Source organism: Periophthalmus magnuspinnatus, chromosome 19 (genome assembly GCF_009829125.3).
Source record: "Periophthalmus magnuspinnatus isolate fPerMag1 chromosome 19, fPerMag1.2.pri, whole genome shotgun sequence".
NCBI lineage: Eukaryota > Metazoa > Chordata > Actinopteri > Gobiiformes > Gobiidae > Periophthalmus > Periophthalmus magnuspinnatus.
In genome coordinates, this window is record NC_047144.1 from 11,180,692 (window position 1) to 11,200,467 (window position 19,776).

Here is a 19,776-nt window from a genome sequence, read left to right on the forward strand (position 1 = left end):
TGTTATCACAATTTATTTGGTGCTCCTTGTCATTACTGTATATGGTAATGAGTGAGCCATTCTGTCCAAGTCATTTTTCTTGTGGATCAATAGAATTTGCCTAAGCCTAACAATAACGAAATCCTAAATTTGCAATCGGAACTGTCATAAAATGTGCCTGTAAAAGTCTTGGTTGAAGTGTTCACAATTATCTACTCATATCCTTGTTCGGTGCATTACACTAAGTAGTAGTTCAATATTTTCTTGCAGCTTTCTTATTAAGACAATGCATTTGATATTCTAATTTCACCAGCATTGAAAACAACAATTTAGCTATTATCTTGAAAACAATTTATCGCTCACCTCTACCTCTTGGTCCTCCCAGTCTTCTGTATCCTTCTTCAATACCGCTGTGCTCCCTTTGCGCTCATCTGCTCGTGACAAGGGCCAGTTGTTCCTATATGAGATAATTCATAGATTCTTCTTTAACAACTGCCTCTAGGGACAAAGTCTCTGTAATGAAATATAGGTCCCTCTCTTTCAATCATATATCATGTATAATAGAGGTATGCCATCGCTCACTCGAGTCCACATAACTGCGATTCTTAACAAGACACCTTAAATAAAGCTGAATTAATATTTTGAAATGGCTCATATATCCTGGCATAATAACTATTTCAATGGATTTCTATTCACTGCTCTCAGGGCATATGCTGATTCTGCTACAAGGGCTTTAAGACGTTTAACTTACTAAGTATTACGAAGTCAGTTTCAGTCAAAGGCTTTTTTTAATCACAGAATATAATAGTAGTAGCCAAAAAAAGAAACCACAAAACCAGCTTCTCTGTCCAGATTTGTTACTGTTCATTGCTAAAATATGAAGTCACATTTAACCTAATTACAGTTTAATAATTTTCATTTTTAAAACATATTGTATTGTACTATTATTTTTCAGATTTGTTTAAATAGTCTATTTGTCTTCTGTTATTCAAAACCATTTCTATACTGTATTTCTAAGCTGCTGTGTCTCCTTGTGAATTAATAAAGTTATTAGAAGTCTATTCTTGTTAAAAAACATACCCCAGGCATGCAGCAGACCACTACGGTATAGACATGTTACAATAGTGAGCTGTTTTTGAATATATATGGGCAATTAAATTAAGATTAAATGTTTACCTATTTTTTCTATGGAACACCTTGATCATACAGTCAATAAGAATTTATACACATATACTAGTATTATCTCTCTATAACCACCATGCCATTGTGCATACTTACCACCTACATGGGTGTGTTTAAGGTCAGGCTTGAGAATACAATGGAACTGAGAAAAATCCTTAAAGTAAACAGTCTATTTCTACTTCCCTGAACAACACAAACATGAACAACAGATCCTAAAGAACCAGGACAAACAAGTCCTTATCTTCAGCACTAACACAGGGTCACACAGCAGCCAGTGGAGGTTAAGATGAGGTTATAACTAATGTAACGGAAATGTATATTGCTTGAATAGTTTAAATTTTCAATGATGCTTGCTTAATGCTTAATTTGAAGTTATTGCATGAGTAACATAAAACTTGAACCATAGATTAATAAGTACATTTAATAAAAATATCTGACAGAAGCATCTTTATAAAAATATGTCAAGCACCTCATTTCCTCATGCACTTATTTGAGATGGACACACACTCCTGCAGCCTGAAAGACTGGTGTGGACAGTTGTGTGGACAGTTGTGTGGACAGTTGTGTGGGCAGTCGGGCCTATCTGGAGAATGCAGGTGTTGCATGGGTCAGATACACACAAACACACCCTTCGTGCCCTCAGGATCCTCTTGACTCTGTCTTGGCTCTATCAGATCAGAGAGACCTGCTGGCCCTCCCCGCACTGCAATGCAAATGAAAAGGAATGCACTGATAAAAGGCCAGATCCTAGAGATGAGAGGGCAGAAGGAGGACACAGGGCCTGAATGCTAAAGGGGGGAGAGGCTCTCAGGGAGATGAGAGGTGGCCCAAGAGTCAGTGTTAGTAGTAGCGGGAGATCATAGCCTTGCTCCCCCTCAGCAGCGTTTGATACAGGGCTTTTGTCGCTCTTTCAGCGGTGCATTGTTGGATGGTGTAATCCCCGTCAGATTACAAAGAGCTTCCCTTTTCATATGGGGCGGGCCCAGCAGGCAGGTGGCCCAGGCTCTGTAGAGCTGTCAAGGGGAGGGAACCTCTTTTCCAGGGGAGGGGACCCCAGTTCCTCTTACCTTCACAGGGGCTTTTTGCTGGGAGGCCAGTCAGGGACAGGTCAGCGTGGGGACAATCATGACATGGGACTCAACTTGCTCTGACCTCTGGCTTCCTGGAGAGAGGTGACAGAGGAAGAATCGAATGAAATACAGTTGCAACGACAGCAAAAATAGAAAACAGAGAGAAGTAAAATATGAGACTGAAAATTTGTGTCAATAATCATGTAAACAGGCAAATACAAGTTTTAAACATACGTATAGTTCTGCTGAATATAATTTGAAATGTTAAAGAATAGACCTAGTACATCAAAATGTAGGTTTAGGTCTAAACTACTGTCTACAACTGCAGATTGTTGTACCTACTATAGGCCTATCAGTCAGTCAAGTTATCGAACCATCCTTGTATTATAAACTGTGACACTGTTGATTTACATATTTAGACTATTCTGTCAATGTTACCAGTCTCAGATTGAACCTTGTTTTCTTGATAGCTTCACCTGCTGTATCATTGATATAGAAAAAAATCAATAAGGTTAGTGCATTTAGCCCCCCATAAGGCCATTTATTAAAGCCTACCAACAACAACTCATTATTAATATGCTCATGGCAATTAGAGTCACTGGTAAACAAAACGAGCAACACACTTCAACACTTCACAATGCATCTTACATCTTAAAACAGAAAAAGACCAAACTGTGATACAGTTCGTTGAAAGCACAGTGCACGTGCTGGTGCGATTAGAAACGAGTGAATTTAACCTAGACACAAACAGAATACATTTACCATGGTGCCATACTAAAATAAATAGGTCTGTGTACGTGTACATTTATAATATAAAACCAGTGACAGTATTTTTGTTTCCAAAAATCATCTGTATGCTGTGGTTAGTAATCAGTGAAGTTGCGCAATCAGTGATGTGAAAATAAGCTTTTAACTTCTCATGTGACTCTGAAACTTTCTTTGGGTAAAGTATGTTAAAATTACTAACAAGTTATTTAAATTAAAAGACGAACACAAAATATTAACAGTTTAAATTGTAACTATTTTGTATGTGCAAGCTGATACTGGCTTCCGGTAACTTACTTGAGAAAGATGCAAACTAGCGCATACTGCTAACTGCTAACGCCACCTAAAGCTAACTTTAGCTGCTGCTAATGCTACCTGCAGCTGTATTTCATCATCAGTGACAGAAGATATGCCCCAAGACATGATATGCTTAACGGGTCACTATTCATAATATCCATGAAGTAGTTATTGCATTTTATACGTTAATTGTATTACATTAATACATTGTATTGTAGCCAGCTAGCTTTGACTTAGCTGCCGTACCTGACTAGAGTGACAAGACTTACTCGGGACAGTCCCAGTTTTGAGTCCCATGTCCTCGTGTCCCATGTTCCAACAGATTTATCCAAAAACATCGATTTGTCCCAGTTTTATACACGAAATGTCCCAGACGTCCCTATTTTTCACCAATTTGATCCCGCTAAGATTAAAGCGGGGAATATATTGTCATTTGTTCAACAGAATTCAGAAATCATAAAGCAAAAAATGCACGACATATTATTTTATTTATACCAACCATCCCAACTCGGGTGTGTCCCAGTTTTTAATTTTGAAAATCTGGTCACCTTATACCTGACCTGATATTCATATTTCCAAGTTAATTCATGACATTTTATCGTTTTAAAATTTCCAGAAACTATTAGATGTTCAGCTTGGCATTGCAACAGAGGGTGGTAGATCATGTTTTTCATTTAATAAACGTGATAACATGACATTGATAATGTTAGTTTTTCTTTAAAAATTCACAACTTTGTAATAAACATATTTCTGGCCTACATCCTACATCCTTAGGTTAAACCACTGAGAAGCAGAGTGCATACAAAGGAAATGAGCATCTTTGCACCTGCTCCTCCCCATTTTGTGCAAATCATGATTCATGCACGGAAGTTGAGTTACAGAACAAAAGGACAGATGGTGAGATGTTTTGCCTGACTTTGTAACTGTGAATTTGCCTTTCTCTAGTTTCACTCAGTGAGTTGTGAATATGTGGTAGAGTGTACCTTACCATATAACAGGAGTTCATTTTACTAAAGGGGGGGACAAAAATCTGAGAAGTCAACTGAGCAGGCCAGGTGAAAGCCAAGAATGGGGACAATCTCCAATGACGTTCGAAGACTTGTAGAGGGTAATGTCTCTTCTTTTTTCCCAATAGAAACTACTGAATTACAATTTTTTAGTAAATACATATTGCCTCTTATTTTATTTTGTAACACTAGGCTTGTTGAATCAAAAATTAATTCAATATATAGAGTCAAATGGCCAATACAACAAGATCACAGTTTTCACAGTCACACTAGCTGTACCATATCTTTGCATCAGTTTAAAAGAAATTAGATTTGCATGATACTCAGAATTCAGTTGTGTGATGTAGCCCAACCTGTTTCACACATTTGCAAACTTTTGAATGCAACTTTGCTAATATGACATGATAGATAATGCAGTGTCCCAAGTCTAAATCATAAGTACTTTATGACAAATGAACTTTCTTCCACCAATCTCAAGGTCTACCTCACTGACAGTTTTGTAACACATACCATAAATCACTACTTTATCCCTTACAGCATACTGTTCTCATATGTTTCAGCAGCCCCAATGCTCTAGCTAGAGTTGTGTGATGGAAAATATAAAAGTTATGAACATTAAAACCTAAAATAGCATTGTTTTATCTTATTTTTGTTTTTTGTTTTTATTTTGTCCATAGATTGTCATTACTTTATAACTGAAGTCCTTCGGGATGAAAAGCTGAGCGATTATGCAGTTCAGACTCGTAAAGTTCTGCTCAGTAACTTCAGTGTTGTGCACAAACGGTAAGATGTAATTCCCCTCTACGATCAGTTAGCGTTAGTGTCTTTATCCAAACTTAAGTTCTTAAACATGGCAAAATAACTGCTTTTTAATGTGTTAAATATCAGTAATATTGTTTTAAATCATGTTTTTCTACAAGAATCATCAGTACTTACTTTACAACAGAAACCACTTCTTACCGTTGTACTCTAGTCTAGTGTTACATGGCAAATCAAGCTTGCTCTTTGAGTGTGAGCTGTGGTTTTGTGGCATTTCAATGCAGGAAACAAATTGAAAACTGTCAACAGCAAGAAATCTTTAAAGATACTGTTGTTTTGTCTTTTTTCAGAAATCCTCAGGAGTTTGATATTAACAGTAAGTTGTTGTAATACATTCTTACCACTGTATTAATATGATCAACTAGTGCTGTCACATTACTAAAATATCACCCTCAATTTTCAGTTCAATTTTGAAACCATGAAACGAGGAAGTAGATTTTTAAATCTGTCTAACTCATTCCTAGCTCTCAAACCCTTTGGCACATCAGTAGTATTCACATGCATGAATTTTCTAGCCACTAGCACAGCTTTAGAACAGCTTTTTCAGACAAAAGTGAAGCAAGTGTTCCAACCCTGAACAACCAATCAGCTGTCCTCCCAAGGATCATATTATAACTAGCATGGCTCTTTCTTACAAGTTTCCAATAGATAAACTTTGTACATAGATGTAAATAGTGTGTGATTTTGTGAGATGATCTATTTATTTATTTTGTTTAACACTGACACTTTATTCTTATTGCATGACACTTTATTCTTATTGCACAAATTTTATTCTTATTTAAATGACTTTTATTCTTATTCTTAAATTCTATCCTGTGGTTGTGGCATCTTGTAACTAAGAGAATTTCCCTTCGGGGATCAATAAAAGTGATTCTGATTCTGATTCTGATTCTGATTCTGATAAAATGTTTTTCAATTAATTCCCGACAATGTGTAATTGTTTGATTTAAACAAAAATGCTGCTTTTACAATACACTTTATGGGAGTAAAACTAATATTACCTACAAGAAAAATTATTAATGCAGCTGTTACCTTATGCTATTTGTTACAAGGATCACAACCATTCTAAAAGTATTGAGAAATGGTCTAATTTTGTCCTATTTATGTTATTTTTTTCCCAGTATCGGTAGTAGTTAGTCCAGTATTGATGAGCGTATTAGTTAATATCTTGGTGTTGATTTTTTTCACAACCTTAATAAAACAATTATATTTTTATATTTATGTATTGGCTTATGTATTGCCATGCCTTCTCAGTTAAGTTTTTTGGTTTATCCCTTCAGCAGATTCGCTGCAGGAAGACGTTTCCGATGACAACGGCAGATTTAGTCTTGGCCGCTCAGTTCCCTCCGATGAAGCTTCAATTGCGTCTGATTGCCAGGATGATGGAGCCCAAGAGTGTAAGTCAACAAAAGGCCTGAGTACTGTACATGTGCGTGTGTGGGAGCAAGTGTGTTAATGTGTCTGTGACAGTTGCGCAATGCAGAGATCGCAGCTGAAAAGGGCTAATTTTGTTTGAGTGTGCAAGAGTGGCAAAGCAGCACTGATGGGAATTTCAATGCGACATCAGTTTTAAAAATGAAAGCAGTTGTATATTGGTAATCTCTGTGGCTCTGATCTTTCAATTAAAACTCAACAGTTACACACATACTGTACATTTTAAATTGAAACCAGGTGTTACTTCAGACAGTTAGCTGAGCCAGCGTAGATAGACAATATCCATAGACACACTGTGTGCAGATAGAAAGAGAACTTCCCCATTCATTTTTGGCCCACTTCCTGGTTCTGTCCTGTAGAATATTATGGCCAATGTAACAATTTTTAGCCTGCTAATTTTTTGCCAGAATATATACAGTAAGTAAATTGATAAAAGAGAAGGGATGTAGCCCAGGCGGTTAAATGGATGGCTGTCAATCAATGTCATACATGAACATCTGAAGAGTATTATCTTTCTATGTATAGTTACTGTTATAGGAAGTACAGAGGACTTTACATTTCCTTCTTTGATATTATATAGATTGTTTTAAATTAATTATTATTTTATATTATATTAACACATATTTAGGTTTCTACTAGTACCTACAATTAAACAAAGAAGTATTCAGTTGAGGTTTCTAGCAGAAATACCCAATACTACTTATTTGCTCTAACACAAAAATACCATTGTCATGTGCCTAACTTTCCAGCCTGTTATTTCTGGCTTGTTTTGCATCACATCCATAGCTCCTCCCTGTTGCTTGCAATGCAGGTATGTTTCTGTGATACTGCTGGATACTTTGAGGTTTTTAAGCCTGGAATGGTGACCTAGAGCGCCCTCCAGTGGTCTGTTCATGTCTTGATTCTGTTTCTTTTATTCTTGGAGCTGGGAGATTGTGGGAGGCATGGAGGCAGCCCACACAGTAAGGAAGCTTTGTAGCTGCAGGCTAATGCAGTGATAGATTGACCCTGAGCCCCCTATTCTTTCACAACTGGGTTTGAAATACAACACTGTACCTGAGGGGCCATGTGTGTTACATCCCTCTCTTTCTGTATCAATCTCTATCTTCCCTTTGCGCACTTGCCCTCCCTCCCGTTTAGCCTTTTTTGTATCTTGGACACTATGCGGCAGTTAATAGCCCATAATATGACATGCCGCAGGTGGGCAATATCAACTTGGGTGCCCTTAGATGCCAATGTCTGTCCTAGCTATCCTTTTTGACGCATATCATGCATGCAAGACAAAAATATATGTGAAATGTCCATATCAACATTGAATACGTTGTCACACTTTGCAGTCATAATGTGAAGGCTGTCGTTAATGCCAGCTGGATGTTGTCAGAAATTATCCTTTTATTTGAAAATGGCTTAATGGACTTTTGCGGTCCTTTGCCCACTGAAGAGTAGCAACAGCCACTTTTCAGCTGTGGTAAAAGCGACAGAAATAATCACAGCAGATGGTGGAAAGATAGACCACTAGACAACTGTTATTTGTTTTTTTGAATTAGTTCATTTTACAATAAACAAGGCAGGATTCCATTGGGGAGCAAACAAAATTATTCTATAAAATGTTTACAAATTTCTCTTTGGCCTCGAGTGACAAAATGCCCCAGTACCTTCTGTTACCAAAGAATATACAATGGTTTTGGGTGTTGAAGTATTGTAGCGTGTCATAGTTTGTGTTAACTGTGAGAAATAGCCAATTATCCCCCAACATCAGAATCCTCTTTTTCTTTTATGTGCATTTCCTTCACCATCAAAATGAGTCCCCCTTAATTGCACTTTTTGGCTTATAGATAAATTAGAACATTTGTATTTGTAAACAAGTGATGGGTGTGAAGCCCCTAAACAAATTCACAAGAAGTTAAATTTACCATAGGAGGTAAACGGTATTTTTAATTTCAAGTTCTGACTTAACTTAGAAATTACCGTGTGGAAATAGAATAACTAAAACAACAAACAAATATTATATTAAATTTATTATGTCTATTGCTAAATTGAATATATCAAATTAAAAATCACTGTATTAAAATTGAATTAGATTATTACCCGAGAACATAATTATTGTCTTCCGTAATATACAAGCAGAGTGGACAGATACTTTTTAAAGCAAATTGTCATTAAGTGATAATGCAGTGAAAAATGTAGAGAAATTGTAAGTGCATACTCTTATAATATTAATATTTTTTATTTGTCTTTTTTATCCATAAACTAGACATAGACACAAACAGTATAGTTGTTACAAACCATCTGTGTACCACATATCTTTATTGTTGGGGAATGTGTCCATGTTAGCGTAGCGGTGAATGGCCTGTGTCCTCGCTAAGGGCATGTGGAGTTCAGAGTTCATTTGCTGTTCACTGCCAGATGAAAGAAATGGTTCACACTTTCAGCTGGGAGTGTTTGGGCAGAATAATGGACATAGAACTTAATGAAATCAAGGCGTTTGCCAATGAACAGTTATCAATGGTGCTTAGGATTTATACAGTTTTGGTTGTCGCTTGTTGCAGAAATCAGCAGATTACCTTTGTTGTGAAAAATAATGATCATTTTGTGATTTACACTGAAGCACTTGGCTGTTGGAAAAGGTAGAATATATATTCTTAGCCTGGTCTAATTGTATCATTTTATTTGAGTGTACAGTACAATAGAGACTTTGTGACTCTGTGAATGTATTATCCATGGTAATTGACTGGCTGCCTCTGCTGTGCTCTGTTCCTAACCAGAGAGTGAGTGAGTGTGCAGTCGATGGCTGCTTTTACACAGGAGGAGCCAGAGCCGCTTGATTAGATGCGGTGGCCTGTTGTCTTCAGCGCACTGGGTGACACCAGATTTGTAATGGGCGACGTGAACAGATGGAGCCTCCATTGTTAGCCTGGGTGTCTGCATGGTAATGTGAACTGAGTTTCACCCTCCGACCGCTCTGGTGACCTGACCGCGCCTCAGCCTCGTCTTTCCACTCTCTCCCTGGATGTACAGCTCAAGGCAGACAGACAAAATCCTGTTTACATTACCTCGTGGATTTAACACATTTTACAATCATGGAGTGTGGTATTGACATAATTATCTTTCTGCTGTCTATAATCTTATTACACAGATACTTACACATGTGCAACAACACAAACCAACCTCTGGAGACAGCTGGAGATGTGGCGCTTTTAGCCCCTTCCTGCTGTTTGCGGGTCAAGTTTACCAAGTCAAAATGGCCTGTTTGTTTTTCTTTGATTGGAGAGCACCGCTGGGAGCCCTGCCGTGTTTATCAGGATGCTGCTGTGATGACACAGTTCTGTAGGATCAGCTTCAACACAGAACGCTTTATGTCTTTTCTTAATCTTTATATGTGTTTTACACCCCAAGGGGCTTCTTTATGAATCTTAAAGTTCTCATAAATGACACAGTTTTGGGGGGGCATATTTTTAAAAACAAATTGTAAGTGATATTTTCTATTATAATATCATCTACATTTCTACAAATTGTGGATATTAATTGTTTTGCCATTCAATTTAATCATTATCATGTTTATGTATATAAAAACTATTTATATCTCATTTGAATGTGAAGAACCTATATTTTTTAGCAACATTATAGCTTCCAGCAAATCACTGGAATATAGTAATTTTAGGCAAAGTAGGTTATTGGTGTTACTTCTCAAATCACACCTAAGATTAAAACACCATTACCTGCAGTTTAATATATGAGTTACTTTGATATTACATTACTTTTCCTAATAAGATTATAGCTACATTAGGTTAGTTTAGGGGGTCTGCCAGTGGCCACAGTGTCTGACCAATGGGTGAACTTTTGACCTTTAGCCCTTTGCCTAACCATCCTGTGACCTGTCTACCTTCAGCCCTTAGTTGCTTGAATGATTAGCCTTGCTGTCAAAGAAAGCTCATCACTCAGGAAGTTTCTTTGGACTTGGAGATAGCCATCTACTGTATCCATCTGTCAGAATATCTACCCAGAGAATCATTTTTCTCTTGTGTTCATTGGTGTATGGATTTCGTGACATTTGGATAGCGGTTGGTGCTCGTTTGCAAGGAAGGGAGGAATATGCTAATGAGCTCTACTCTTCCTCGTTCCCCTCCACTTTTCTCTCCTCCCTCTGATGCTTGCAGCCTGCGTGCTTTTCCAGCTAGAGACATACACTCACATTACGAGGCAGGAGCGGGCTCTGTGCATCGCTGCGACTGCTTGCTATCAGGGTTCAAAAGTTCACGCTATTCCCTGGAGGCTACTGTGCTGCTGCAGATGCTGATAGTCTTTTCTTCCTCTCTCTCTCCTTCTCTTACTCTCTCTCTCTCTCTCTCTCTCTCTTTCTCTCAATCCCTCTCTCTCCACCTCTCTTTCTCTCTCTCTCTCTCCCTCTCTCTCTTGCTGTTTACACTATTAATCTTATACAGTCTCTCTCACACACTCACTCACGCGGCCTGGCAAGAAGAGAACGGCTTGAAGGGGGGATTTGGACGTATTTAACCGAGGGGCATTCATCACTCCTCTCCGGCTTCACCCCCATGCTCCACCAAAAGTCATGCCGTGTACTTTCTGCATCCTGCCTGTTTGTAAACCCTTTGATTCAGCTCCCTGCTCATTTGCTTTGTTTTATTGTTGCACAGCATATAATTACACCCTTTCGTTGCCTCTGGTGCAGTGCCGCGTGTAAACTCTCTGGGAAAACTGTGACGTTAAATGTGGGCTGGTCCACGTGTATAGAGGCACATAGGCAGAATGCAAAGTGTGAAGCAGGGGCAGCGTGGTTCCTAATCTCCCCCAGAGCTGTCAATGTCACAGACAAATAGTAAAACTATCAGATGTGGTGGGTTCACCCAGAGGTTAGCGTTCCCAGGTACCTCCTGCTCGTACTCCCGCTCTCTCTCCCCCTGCCTTGCAAATGAGAATTTGATTTTGCCCTCCACTGGAATCCATTTCTGGAGATGAATGAAGTTTCAATGCCAAGCCCAGGTGGCCCCGCTGATTTCTTAGGGAAATAAATGGAGATGGGAGAGATGTGTTGGCCTGTACACAGACAGTGACACGCGGCTCTTGGGTCCTTTGGGCTTTCTCTGTTTAATTGTTGCTGTAATGTAGCACTTTAAGGTCATTAACATGCCCTTGTGGAGTTATTGGAGGATGTTGGGGTGCATCCATCTCTGCATCAGAATCTGGGCTCAGCTTTAGGTGCAGTCAGCAGAGTGCTACGTGCCAACTGGGACAGAGCAGCAGCGGGCCGGTGTGCAGGTGGTGGGCTTTTTATCGCCAATAGAAACGATCATCATTGATTTATTGTTTGTTCATTTCAAAATATTAGAATAACGTAGATTTCATAACAGCCCAAATGACAGGGAACATTCTTTATTCTAAATGAGCTTTTAGTTGTGATAATATACTGGAGCTTATCCATTTAAAATCTGTTATTTTTAACGTTTGCTTATGGGATGCCAAAACGAACCACGTACGGTGTAAAATGTCACTTGGCACATGGCTGCACAATTAATAATTTATGTTATCGACACATCATATAAAAAATTATGAAAACGCACTAGTTGTTTTAAAGAAGTACTTGTCACAAATTAAAGTGAAATTATGGGGAGCATTGCGAACATCGCTTGTGGGTGTAAGCTAATGTTTTTTTATGTGCAATTTGGCGATTTAACAGCCACTAAAATAAGTAAATAGAAATAATGAATATTTGCAACCCCTATTTAATTCAAATAGGGCTATTGAAAATAATTGTAAACATAAACATAGTGGACATTAATAATCTAGTATTGCTTTCTCATTCAATTTAATAAATATTATCTCTTTTGATGTGTTATCTCAGCTGTGAAAAATAAAGTGCATACATACAAAAACCTGACACTGTTTATATAACTTTTTTTATTAATTAAAAAAACTCCTAGGTCATACTCTGGGCCGTCTCTAAAAAAATCAGTTTTATGTCATTATTTATTACATATTGAGTAACCTTTTATTTTCTATATTTCTATAACACTTGTTGCTTTCAGAATATTCACCTTTAGTGTCTCCTGTTTTTATTAGTATAATATTCAAACACTGCGATCCTAAGCCTAGAAATAAAACTCTAAAAATTACGGACAGACTGTTGAGATCACACTCACTGTAATAACGCGTGCAAACATTCCTTTAGTTTATTGCTAAAATCACATAGCGGTTATCTTAGTGTATATAATTGAAGCATTTTAAAGTTGCAATAACCGTACATTCAGAGGGTGGCTGTGTTGGTTTTCTCAGAGCGTTTTTCCCTCCAGGCTCTTCACAATGACTGCGTTATGCCCCGTTTTCATCACCGATATGCAGTCTCTCTGGTGGGCTCACACTCCTCCATTGTCAGTATTTATATTCTTACTACTCTATGTTTTTTTTTCCTTTTTTCGTAGCTGTCAGTGAAGCAGCTCAAAACCATCCCCAGCGATTAGAGGATCATTGTATCTGCAGTTAAGCATTTGAATAGTGGTAGTAAATCTACAAAAGGGAAATTCAGGGTCGCTGTAGACGCGGCTTATAGCTGCCCAGGGGGAAGCCGGTGTCACATAGTAAATTTAGCCCCTTAGTGTCTTCTCTTCAGCCGACATGTTTGGACGGAGAAATCGATATTCTTAAATTTGTGAACAGAAAGTGTACATTAGACAATTGCAGGTCAGACCTTCATTCAGTTGCAGATTAAATTAATAGGGGAAAATATAATTGCTTATATTTTTGTCATAATTAACAAAAAAAATCTGATATATATATTTTTTTTTCAAATTTGTTATTTTTATGGTACACTTTTTAATTATTTGTGATATTAATTGATCAAGTTAACATTCACCCATCTCACCGAAGATAATAAAAATAAAAACATTATTCTTATTAAGAAATAGCCAAAGGGTTTGATAATATTGATTGATAATTATTTTAACCTTATTGTTGTCCCCAAAAAAACAAACAAAAGAATCGGCCTTCCATAATTCCCGCCTCCATTAAACATTATTAGCCCTAGATTCAGGCATGAAGCAGCCTGATATAATGCACTGCATGTTTTCTCTGGTTCAAACACATGCATTAGGAGGATCTAAACATGGTTTATGTATCGATGACTGAAGTCCTAATCAAATCAGGGGGAGGAGAGGAGAGCCACTGCCCTTAACCTCAGAGCCTCTCAGTCTCCTGCTGATGGCCGGCTCGCTGGAGGGACGCGCAGCAAAGGCCTCACACTGTAATGAGGAAAAATGTATCAATTTAGCGTAGCCTGCGCCAGGATTGAGCGCTCAGTGGGTGAAGGTGCACTGAGAGAATCCTTTTTCCTAATCAAGGACAGTTTGGTGCAGGCTTGTGGTCTGCCTGCAGTGTGTGTAGCATCAGCAGCAGTGGTCCCATAGCCCCCAGGGCCCGGAGCCTCCCTGTGCCTCCTGGTTCACCTCATCAGCAGGGTTCAACCGGGGGTCAGGTCCTGCCCCCTGACGCTGCCTTCACTCCAATACCTCAAGCAAAGACACTGGGAAAGGCTCCACGCTCAAGGACTGAGCAAAGGAGAAAGAAAACATACAATAACTTAGTCATGATCTATGCTTTAAAGGAGCAATAACGTCATCTGTCAAACACTCGCCTGTTTTCATATCAACACAAATTATACTTCGTTGAAGTTGCCTTATCTCATTGAATCCCTGTGTACTGTATTAAATACATTATATTCATTTATGTAATCACTTATAATTTAGGACTCTTTTTTATTTTGTCCGTATGGCTCATGTAAAGTGCTAATGATAACGTTTAATATGAAAGACATGATATTATCTTTTCATGATTTTTTCTATATTCCTTTGTTAATTGGAGTTGAATATTATGATTTTAATGTATTAACTTAACATGTTTGACTTTTGTTTTAACTCCCCATACATTTTTACTCACTTGGTGTTTTACATATAAAACCCATTGTATAAGTGCACTTTAAAAAGTCCTACAAAAGTATAGTTGTCACATACATTCTGCTCTCTGCCACCTGCTTTGTTCCTCTCTCCTCGAGTCTTGCTGCTGTGAAGTCATTCACATTTCGACGTATAGCATTATCATCTCATATGGCACCATCAACATCTTCTGGTGTTTTCAAAACATCGTCGTTGCATTATGGCCACAGTTAGATATAATGTCACATATTAGTTCTCCAACCCCACCATTTCCCTCCATTTTGATTCACTCTGTATCCAGGCTTTGATTGACTTTCAGCCTAACTAAAGTGGATTTTAATGAGAGAATACATTAACTCCCTCTGGTCATGCTAACATAAATCAGCCTTTTCTTGTGGGATCAACTGCTGAGCTCATAACACCACGCTGCGAGAGTGTGAATAACCAAATGAGAGATCGTGAATGTGGCAAACCGCTGGCAGCCCGGACTCATTGTTGTGCGTCGTCCCCACCGCCGAACAACTTCAGGAGCACGGCATCACAACAGAGCCACACACTGGTCCACTAGCTCTCCATATAGCGTTCATTTATCAAGATCAATTAAATGCATATCTCTGGTCAGCTTGTATTGATTACTTTAGTCCATTTGGTAATGCGGTGACTCACATGTTTTGTTTCTGATTACCAGTGGCAGCAGTTCGTTTCAGTTAGCTCATCCTCACCTCCACTTACCAAACACACAGCAGTGCCAAGCGTTTCATTTATCTGCTTCTCTTTGTTAGTAATTGTACACAGTTAAATAGGTTAGGCTGAAATATCAATAAATTGCCATCAAATTAATGTCAATAGCAATGCTGTGGATGGCGCTAATTAAAACGCAAAAGGGATGAAAATGAAGTCAAGGCATTGCCCTGAATAATTGATAACGCAATTTATGATTTTTATGAAAGAGTGCCGTCTGTCTGCGATTCTGATGAGGCTGTAATTAGATGCATTAATGTGTCTCCGTGTACCAGACTACAAACTCAAACACTGATGATTGTTGGGCTTTTTTTTATTCGCCAAATTACACATTTTCGAATAACATTACCTCTAAATATCTACTTAAATTTGCATCGCTCCCAAAGAGGTGTTATGGTCTCATTTTCATTAAAGGCAACTTTTAACTCTGGGCCAATCAGAAGCTGCTTTTGTGTGATCTGGGATTAAAAGTGAACCAGATAATGGGAATAAGCTGTGTTTTGTTGCTAGGCTGCAATCGACAAGTTATGGGCAATTATGTCACCTGCCGAACATACTGTTTTAAATGGAAAACAAAAAAATATGTTTTTTAATTTCTTGATGACAGTTCATTCAAGGTCATTTTTGTACTTTTGTCTTTCCATATGTTATAAACAGTAACACACTTAATAACTACACTTTAATTAGCCTTAATAATTTTTTTTTCACATTGAAGAAATAGTTTATTAAGAAGATTCAGGCTTAGTAACTACTTTAACATTAATATTAATATCGTAACTCCTAGCCATAACACTTTATTAAGCAGTTACTAAGTCTAAATCATGTCCAGTCCTTGTTCATGGTTTATTAAGACAAATTAAGGTGTAGTTATTATAAAGTGTCACTTTTGCATTCTACACTATAAAGTAGAAAATAAACAGTTTTGTCTGTTGTCTTGTCAATATGTTTTTGTTTATGTCTAGTACAACGTTAGTACTTTTAACAGTGCACCACAGTAAAGTGGGGTCAGGTCACTTTGTTGTCTGAGAGTAAAGCACACATGAATGTGTAATGTTTATTGACTCAGATCAGACTGATCCCGTGTTGATTCTGTACCTCCTCATCTATTAGCCGGGCTCGACCTTTGAGATAAATGAAGAGCTGGGGAGGCAGACAGACGAGGGGATTAGAAGTGGGCCGCAACAGGGAAGCCGGCCCAGAAAAATGAACGGACTGCTGGCGGATGGATGAGGTGGAGGAGCGTAATGGCGCTGTTTGTTATGATGTACTGAATCAGGTTCTCTTTGACAAAACAGTCCTTAGCACCTATGTATTTATAGTGTCACCTCTCAGTCCATCCACAAAGGCAGACCAATGAAATGTGAGCGTGTTACTGCACTGAGGTGTCTGGGGCGCTGCTCTACCGTGACCTGCTCATCCGTCAGGCCCACGGCTGCAGCAGCGTGGGGGTTATCTGATCACAAGCCTGATTGTGGTCAACATCAATGCGTAAATCTCAGGAATGTTTGCAAAAAAAAAGCCCAATATCAACCACTCTCATTTTGTACTTTAGATTAAGACTGTTTGGACAAAACCATTCAAGCCCTGACAAAGCAATGGACTTCAAATTACAAGTACAAGAGATGGTATCAGCAAATTGTAGTGGGCATTTAGCTGCAAGGTCTTTTCTAGTTCCTGTACAAAGAGGTTCATGCTTCTCTTGTATTGGGAGATTATTTTAGTTTAAAACAGAAGAGCTAGTTATGGCTTGACATGTTTGGTTTTTCTCAGCTCCAGTGAACAGCGCCTCTCCAAAAGGGATGGACTCCAGGCATTCCCCCTGTCATCAACAGTCTGAATAGGGTGTCACATTGAGTTGTGTAAATGGTCTTTAAATTGTTTCTGTGCTTTGTGCTAAAAAGCTGCCTCACGCTCCCTCCACATTTCCCCTAATGCCCAGTGACAAATGAGTGTGGCGGAAGTGAGGTCTTTGTTTTTGACACTTGGAGAAAACAGGGTCTCTTGTAAAAATACACAGAGGAAGATGGCCCAGAGGTTGACCCTGTAGCATCTAGGGGTGAGCAATATTGACAAAAATTTCAGTATGTTCTTGCATTGTCTTGATCGTGATATTCAAATGATGTTTTAACAATGCATCAGGAATGTACTAAAATGTGCCTGTAAATGTCTTGGTTGAGGAGCAAGTACTGCATGAAATGAGAATGGACCATACAACAACAAAAGGACAGAAATATCAGCTATACCCTTATTTGGGAGACTACACATTTATTTTTAGTTAGCTTTTTGATATAACTTTGTATTCTTTCATTTATAAATGATATACTTAATATTATAATTTTGCACCAAACAACAATTGAGATATTATCACTGTTTTGATATATTTCCCACCCCTAGTAGCATCATTTTGAATGGAGAGAAATGGCCAGTAGAAAATGGTCGATTAAATGACTTGGCATTGTGTTACATTATAGATAAATGATTATAACCTGGTGTCATATGTACTTTGCTTTTTGCTTATATAACAGGTGCACTACTTAAGTTAATGCTCTAAAGTTGTACTGTTGTTACGATGAAGATTTGACTTTGCAAATTAGTTAGAGTTGTTTGAATTCCCGCTGGAAGGCCATGGCCATTAAAAGAGCAATCTGAGTAGATGAATGGACTGCAATGCTCAGCAGCACTGTAAATGTATTGATCCCAATTTCCTAAAGCTGGCCATGTATTTGATCCACTGTGCAGCAGTCATGTCCATTGTATATGTATGAGTGCACACATGGGAACTAAAAGATATTACCATTATTGTAACTTTTTGTATTTACAGGTTTTGAGGATATCCCCATAGTGGCTGTCCAGGACCTTAGCCCCATCATAAAGCAAGATTACTTGGAAAAGAGACGACGAGGTATGGTTGAACAGGGTTATGTTATTCACAATGAGTTAAAAGTGCAACCATATTTGTCCCATTTAATTATATTGATGGCACAGTCTTCTAATTTGCATATGAAAAACAGCTGCAGTTTTCATCAGTTCTAAAGACAGTGTCCCTTTTCTTTAGACCACAGCTTCTTTGGCTCCGAATGGCAGAAGAGATGGTGTGTCATTTACAAAAATATATTCTACTATTTTGGAACAGAAAAAGGTTGGTTTCAGCAGTCATATGAAACATAAAAAATATATTCTAAATAATGTGTTTTCTTTTCTAGATAAGCAGCAAAAGGGGGCGTTTTATATTAATGGCTACAAGGCAGAAGTAGTGACTCATCTCAGAAAAGACTCCAAGAAAAATGCCTGTTTTGAGCTCAGTGCTCCAGGGAAACGGTCCTTTCAGGTTTGGATTGCCACAGATCACTTTAAAGAATTAATAATTAGACCATTGTTAACAGCTCGCACAAATAATACATAATTTTAAAAGACACATTATTTTTGTCCAATGTCAACACGTTTTGTGAATAACCCAATTTGTTGTTTTCTTCCCTTCTAGTTTGTAGCAAACAGTCCTCAAGATGCCCGAGATTGGGTGGATGAAATCAATTTTATAACTAAAGGTCTTGGTACTTTCTTATGACATCCCTTTCATGTCTGCTTGTCCTGAAAGAGGAATCTCTTCTATCAGTTTGCTGTTTTGTGCACTCTTATCTGAATCCGGGGCATAAGGATGCAGAAGGTCACATTGTTTAGACTGTAAATCACTCCGAAATACATTTGTGATTAAGGCCATATCAATAATACAGGCCTGACTTTTTAAAGTGCCACAGGGTAATTTGAAATACAGTTAAAGAAGTGCCAAAGATATATTTGGTAAATGTGTGCCTAAAGTTTCTGAGGGGCAGAAAGGTCAGAAATGAAAGGGAGAATTTTATCATGACCCACTATCCAACTCTCCAATCTGTCATTTGTTGAACAGGGGGATCTTGTGTGTGTAACCATGCGGCTGTACTCTTCCTCCCCCAGCTCACACTCCTCCCCTAACCCACCTACCGAATTCCAACTTACAGGAAATTGATTGGTAGATGTTCTGGTTATCCTCCTCTGACATTGATTTCTGCCGGCCCGCTGGTGTACGGCAGAGGACCTGATACCCTGTGTTTCAGTGTCCAGTCGCCTGCAATGAGACAGCTCCTTTATCTCTGCGCGCCGCTAAAATGGGCTCAAGTCGGCCCACTGATTTGCGGGAAGTAACAGACACTCAGTAGTTTGTCTTACTTCCTAAAGGGCCCTTTATAGTTGAATAATCAGTCCTATACAATTCAGTTTACAAATTTAAAATCATACTCTTGGACACCAAATCAACCTTTATGTTAAAAGTGTAAGGTGCAATATAAAGTTATTAGTATCACAAAGCAGAAATTCACTTAGACAAATTTTAATACACAATAATAGGGTAATAGTGCAGATAACAAAAGTGAAAAAAAGAAAGTGTGCTTGCATTCAAAATCAAATATTTGATTAGAGCACAGTATTATATTAAAATTAAATACATACACTTATTTTATAAATAAAAATACTAACTAAACTTAATATCTAAACGATTTATAGTCT

At 38.2% G+C, this 19,776-nt stretch overlaps 1 protein-coding gene across 2 annotated transcripts in view; it reads left to right on the forward strand.

Annotated features, from left to right (window-relative positions):
• Positions 1-4,161: 4,161 nt before the first annotated feature.
• skap1 (src kinase associated phosphoprotein 1) overlaps positions 4,162-19,776 on the forward strand; it is a 31,806-nt gene continuing 16,191 nt past the window's right edge. For both annotated transcript variants that reach the window (XM_055229435.1, XM_055229436.1), the window contains exons 1-8: positions 4,162-4,401; positions 4,978-5,083; positions 5,410-5,435; positions 6,400-6,516; positions 18,059-18,139; positions 18,293-18,376; positions 18,441-18,565; positions 18,719-18,782. In XM_055229435.1, coding sequence (XP_055085410.1) covers positions 4,362-4,401; positions 4,978-5,083; positions 5,410-5,435; positions 6,400-6,516; positions 18,059-18,139; positions 18,293-18,376; positions 18,441-18,565; positions 18,719-18,782 — 643 coding nt within the window. In that variant the 5' untranslated portion in view covers positions 4,162-4,361. The remainder of the gene's footprint in view (positions 4,402-4,977; positions 5,084-5,409; positions 5,436-6,399; positions 6,517-18,058; positions 18,140-18,292; positions 18,377-18,440; positions 18,566-18,718; positions 18,783-19,776) is intronic.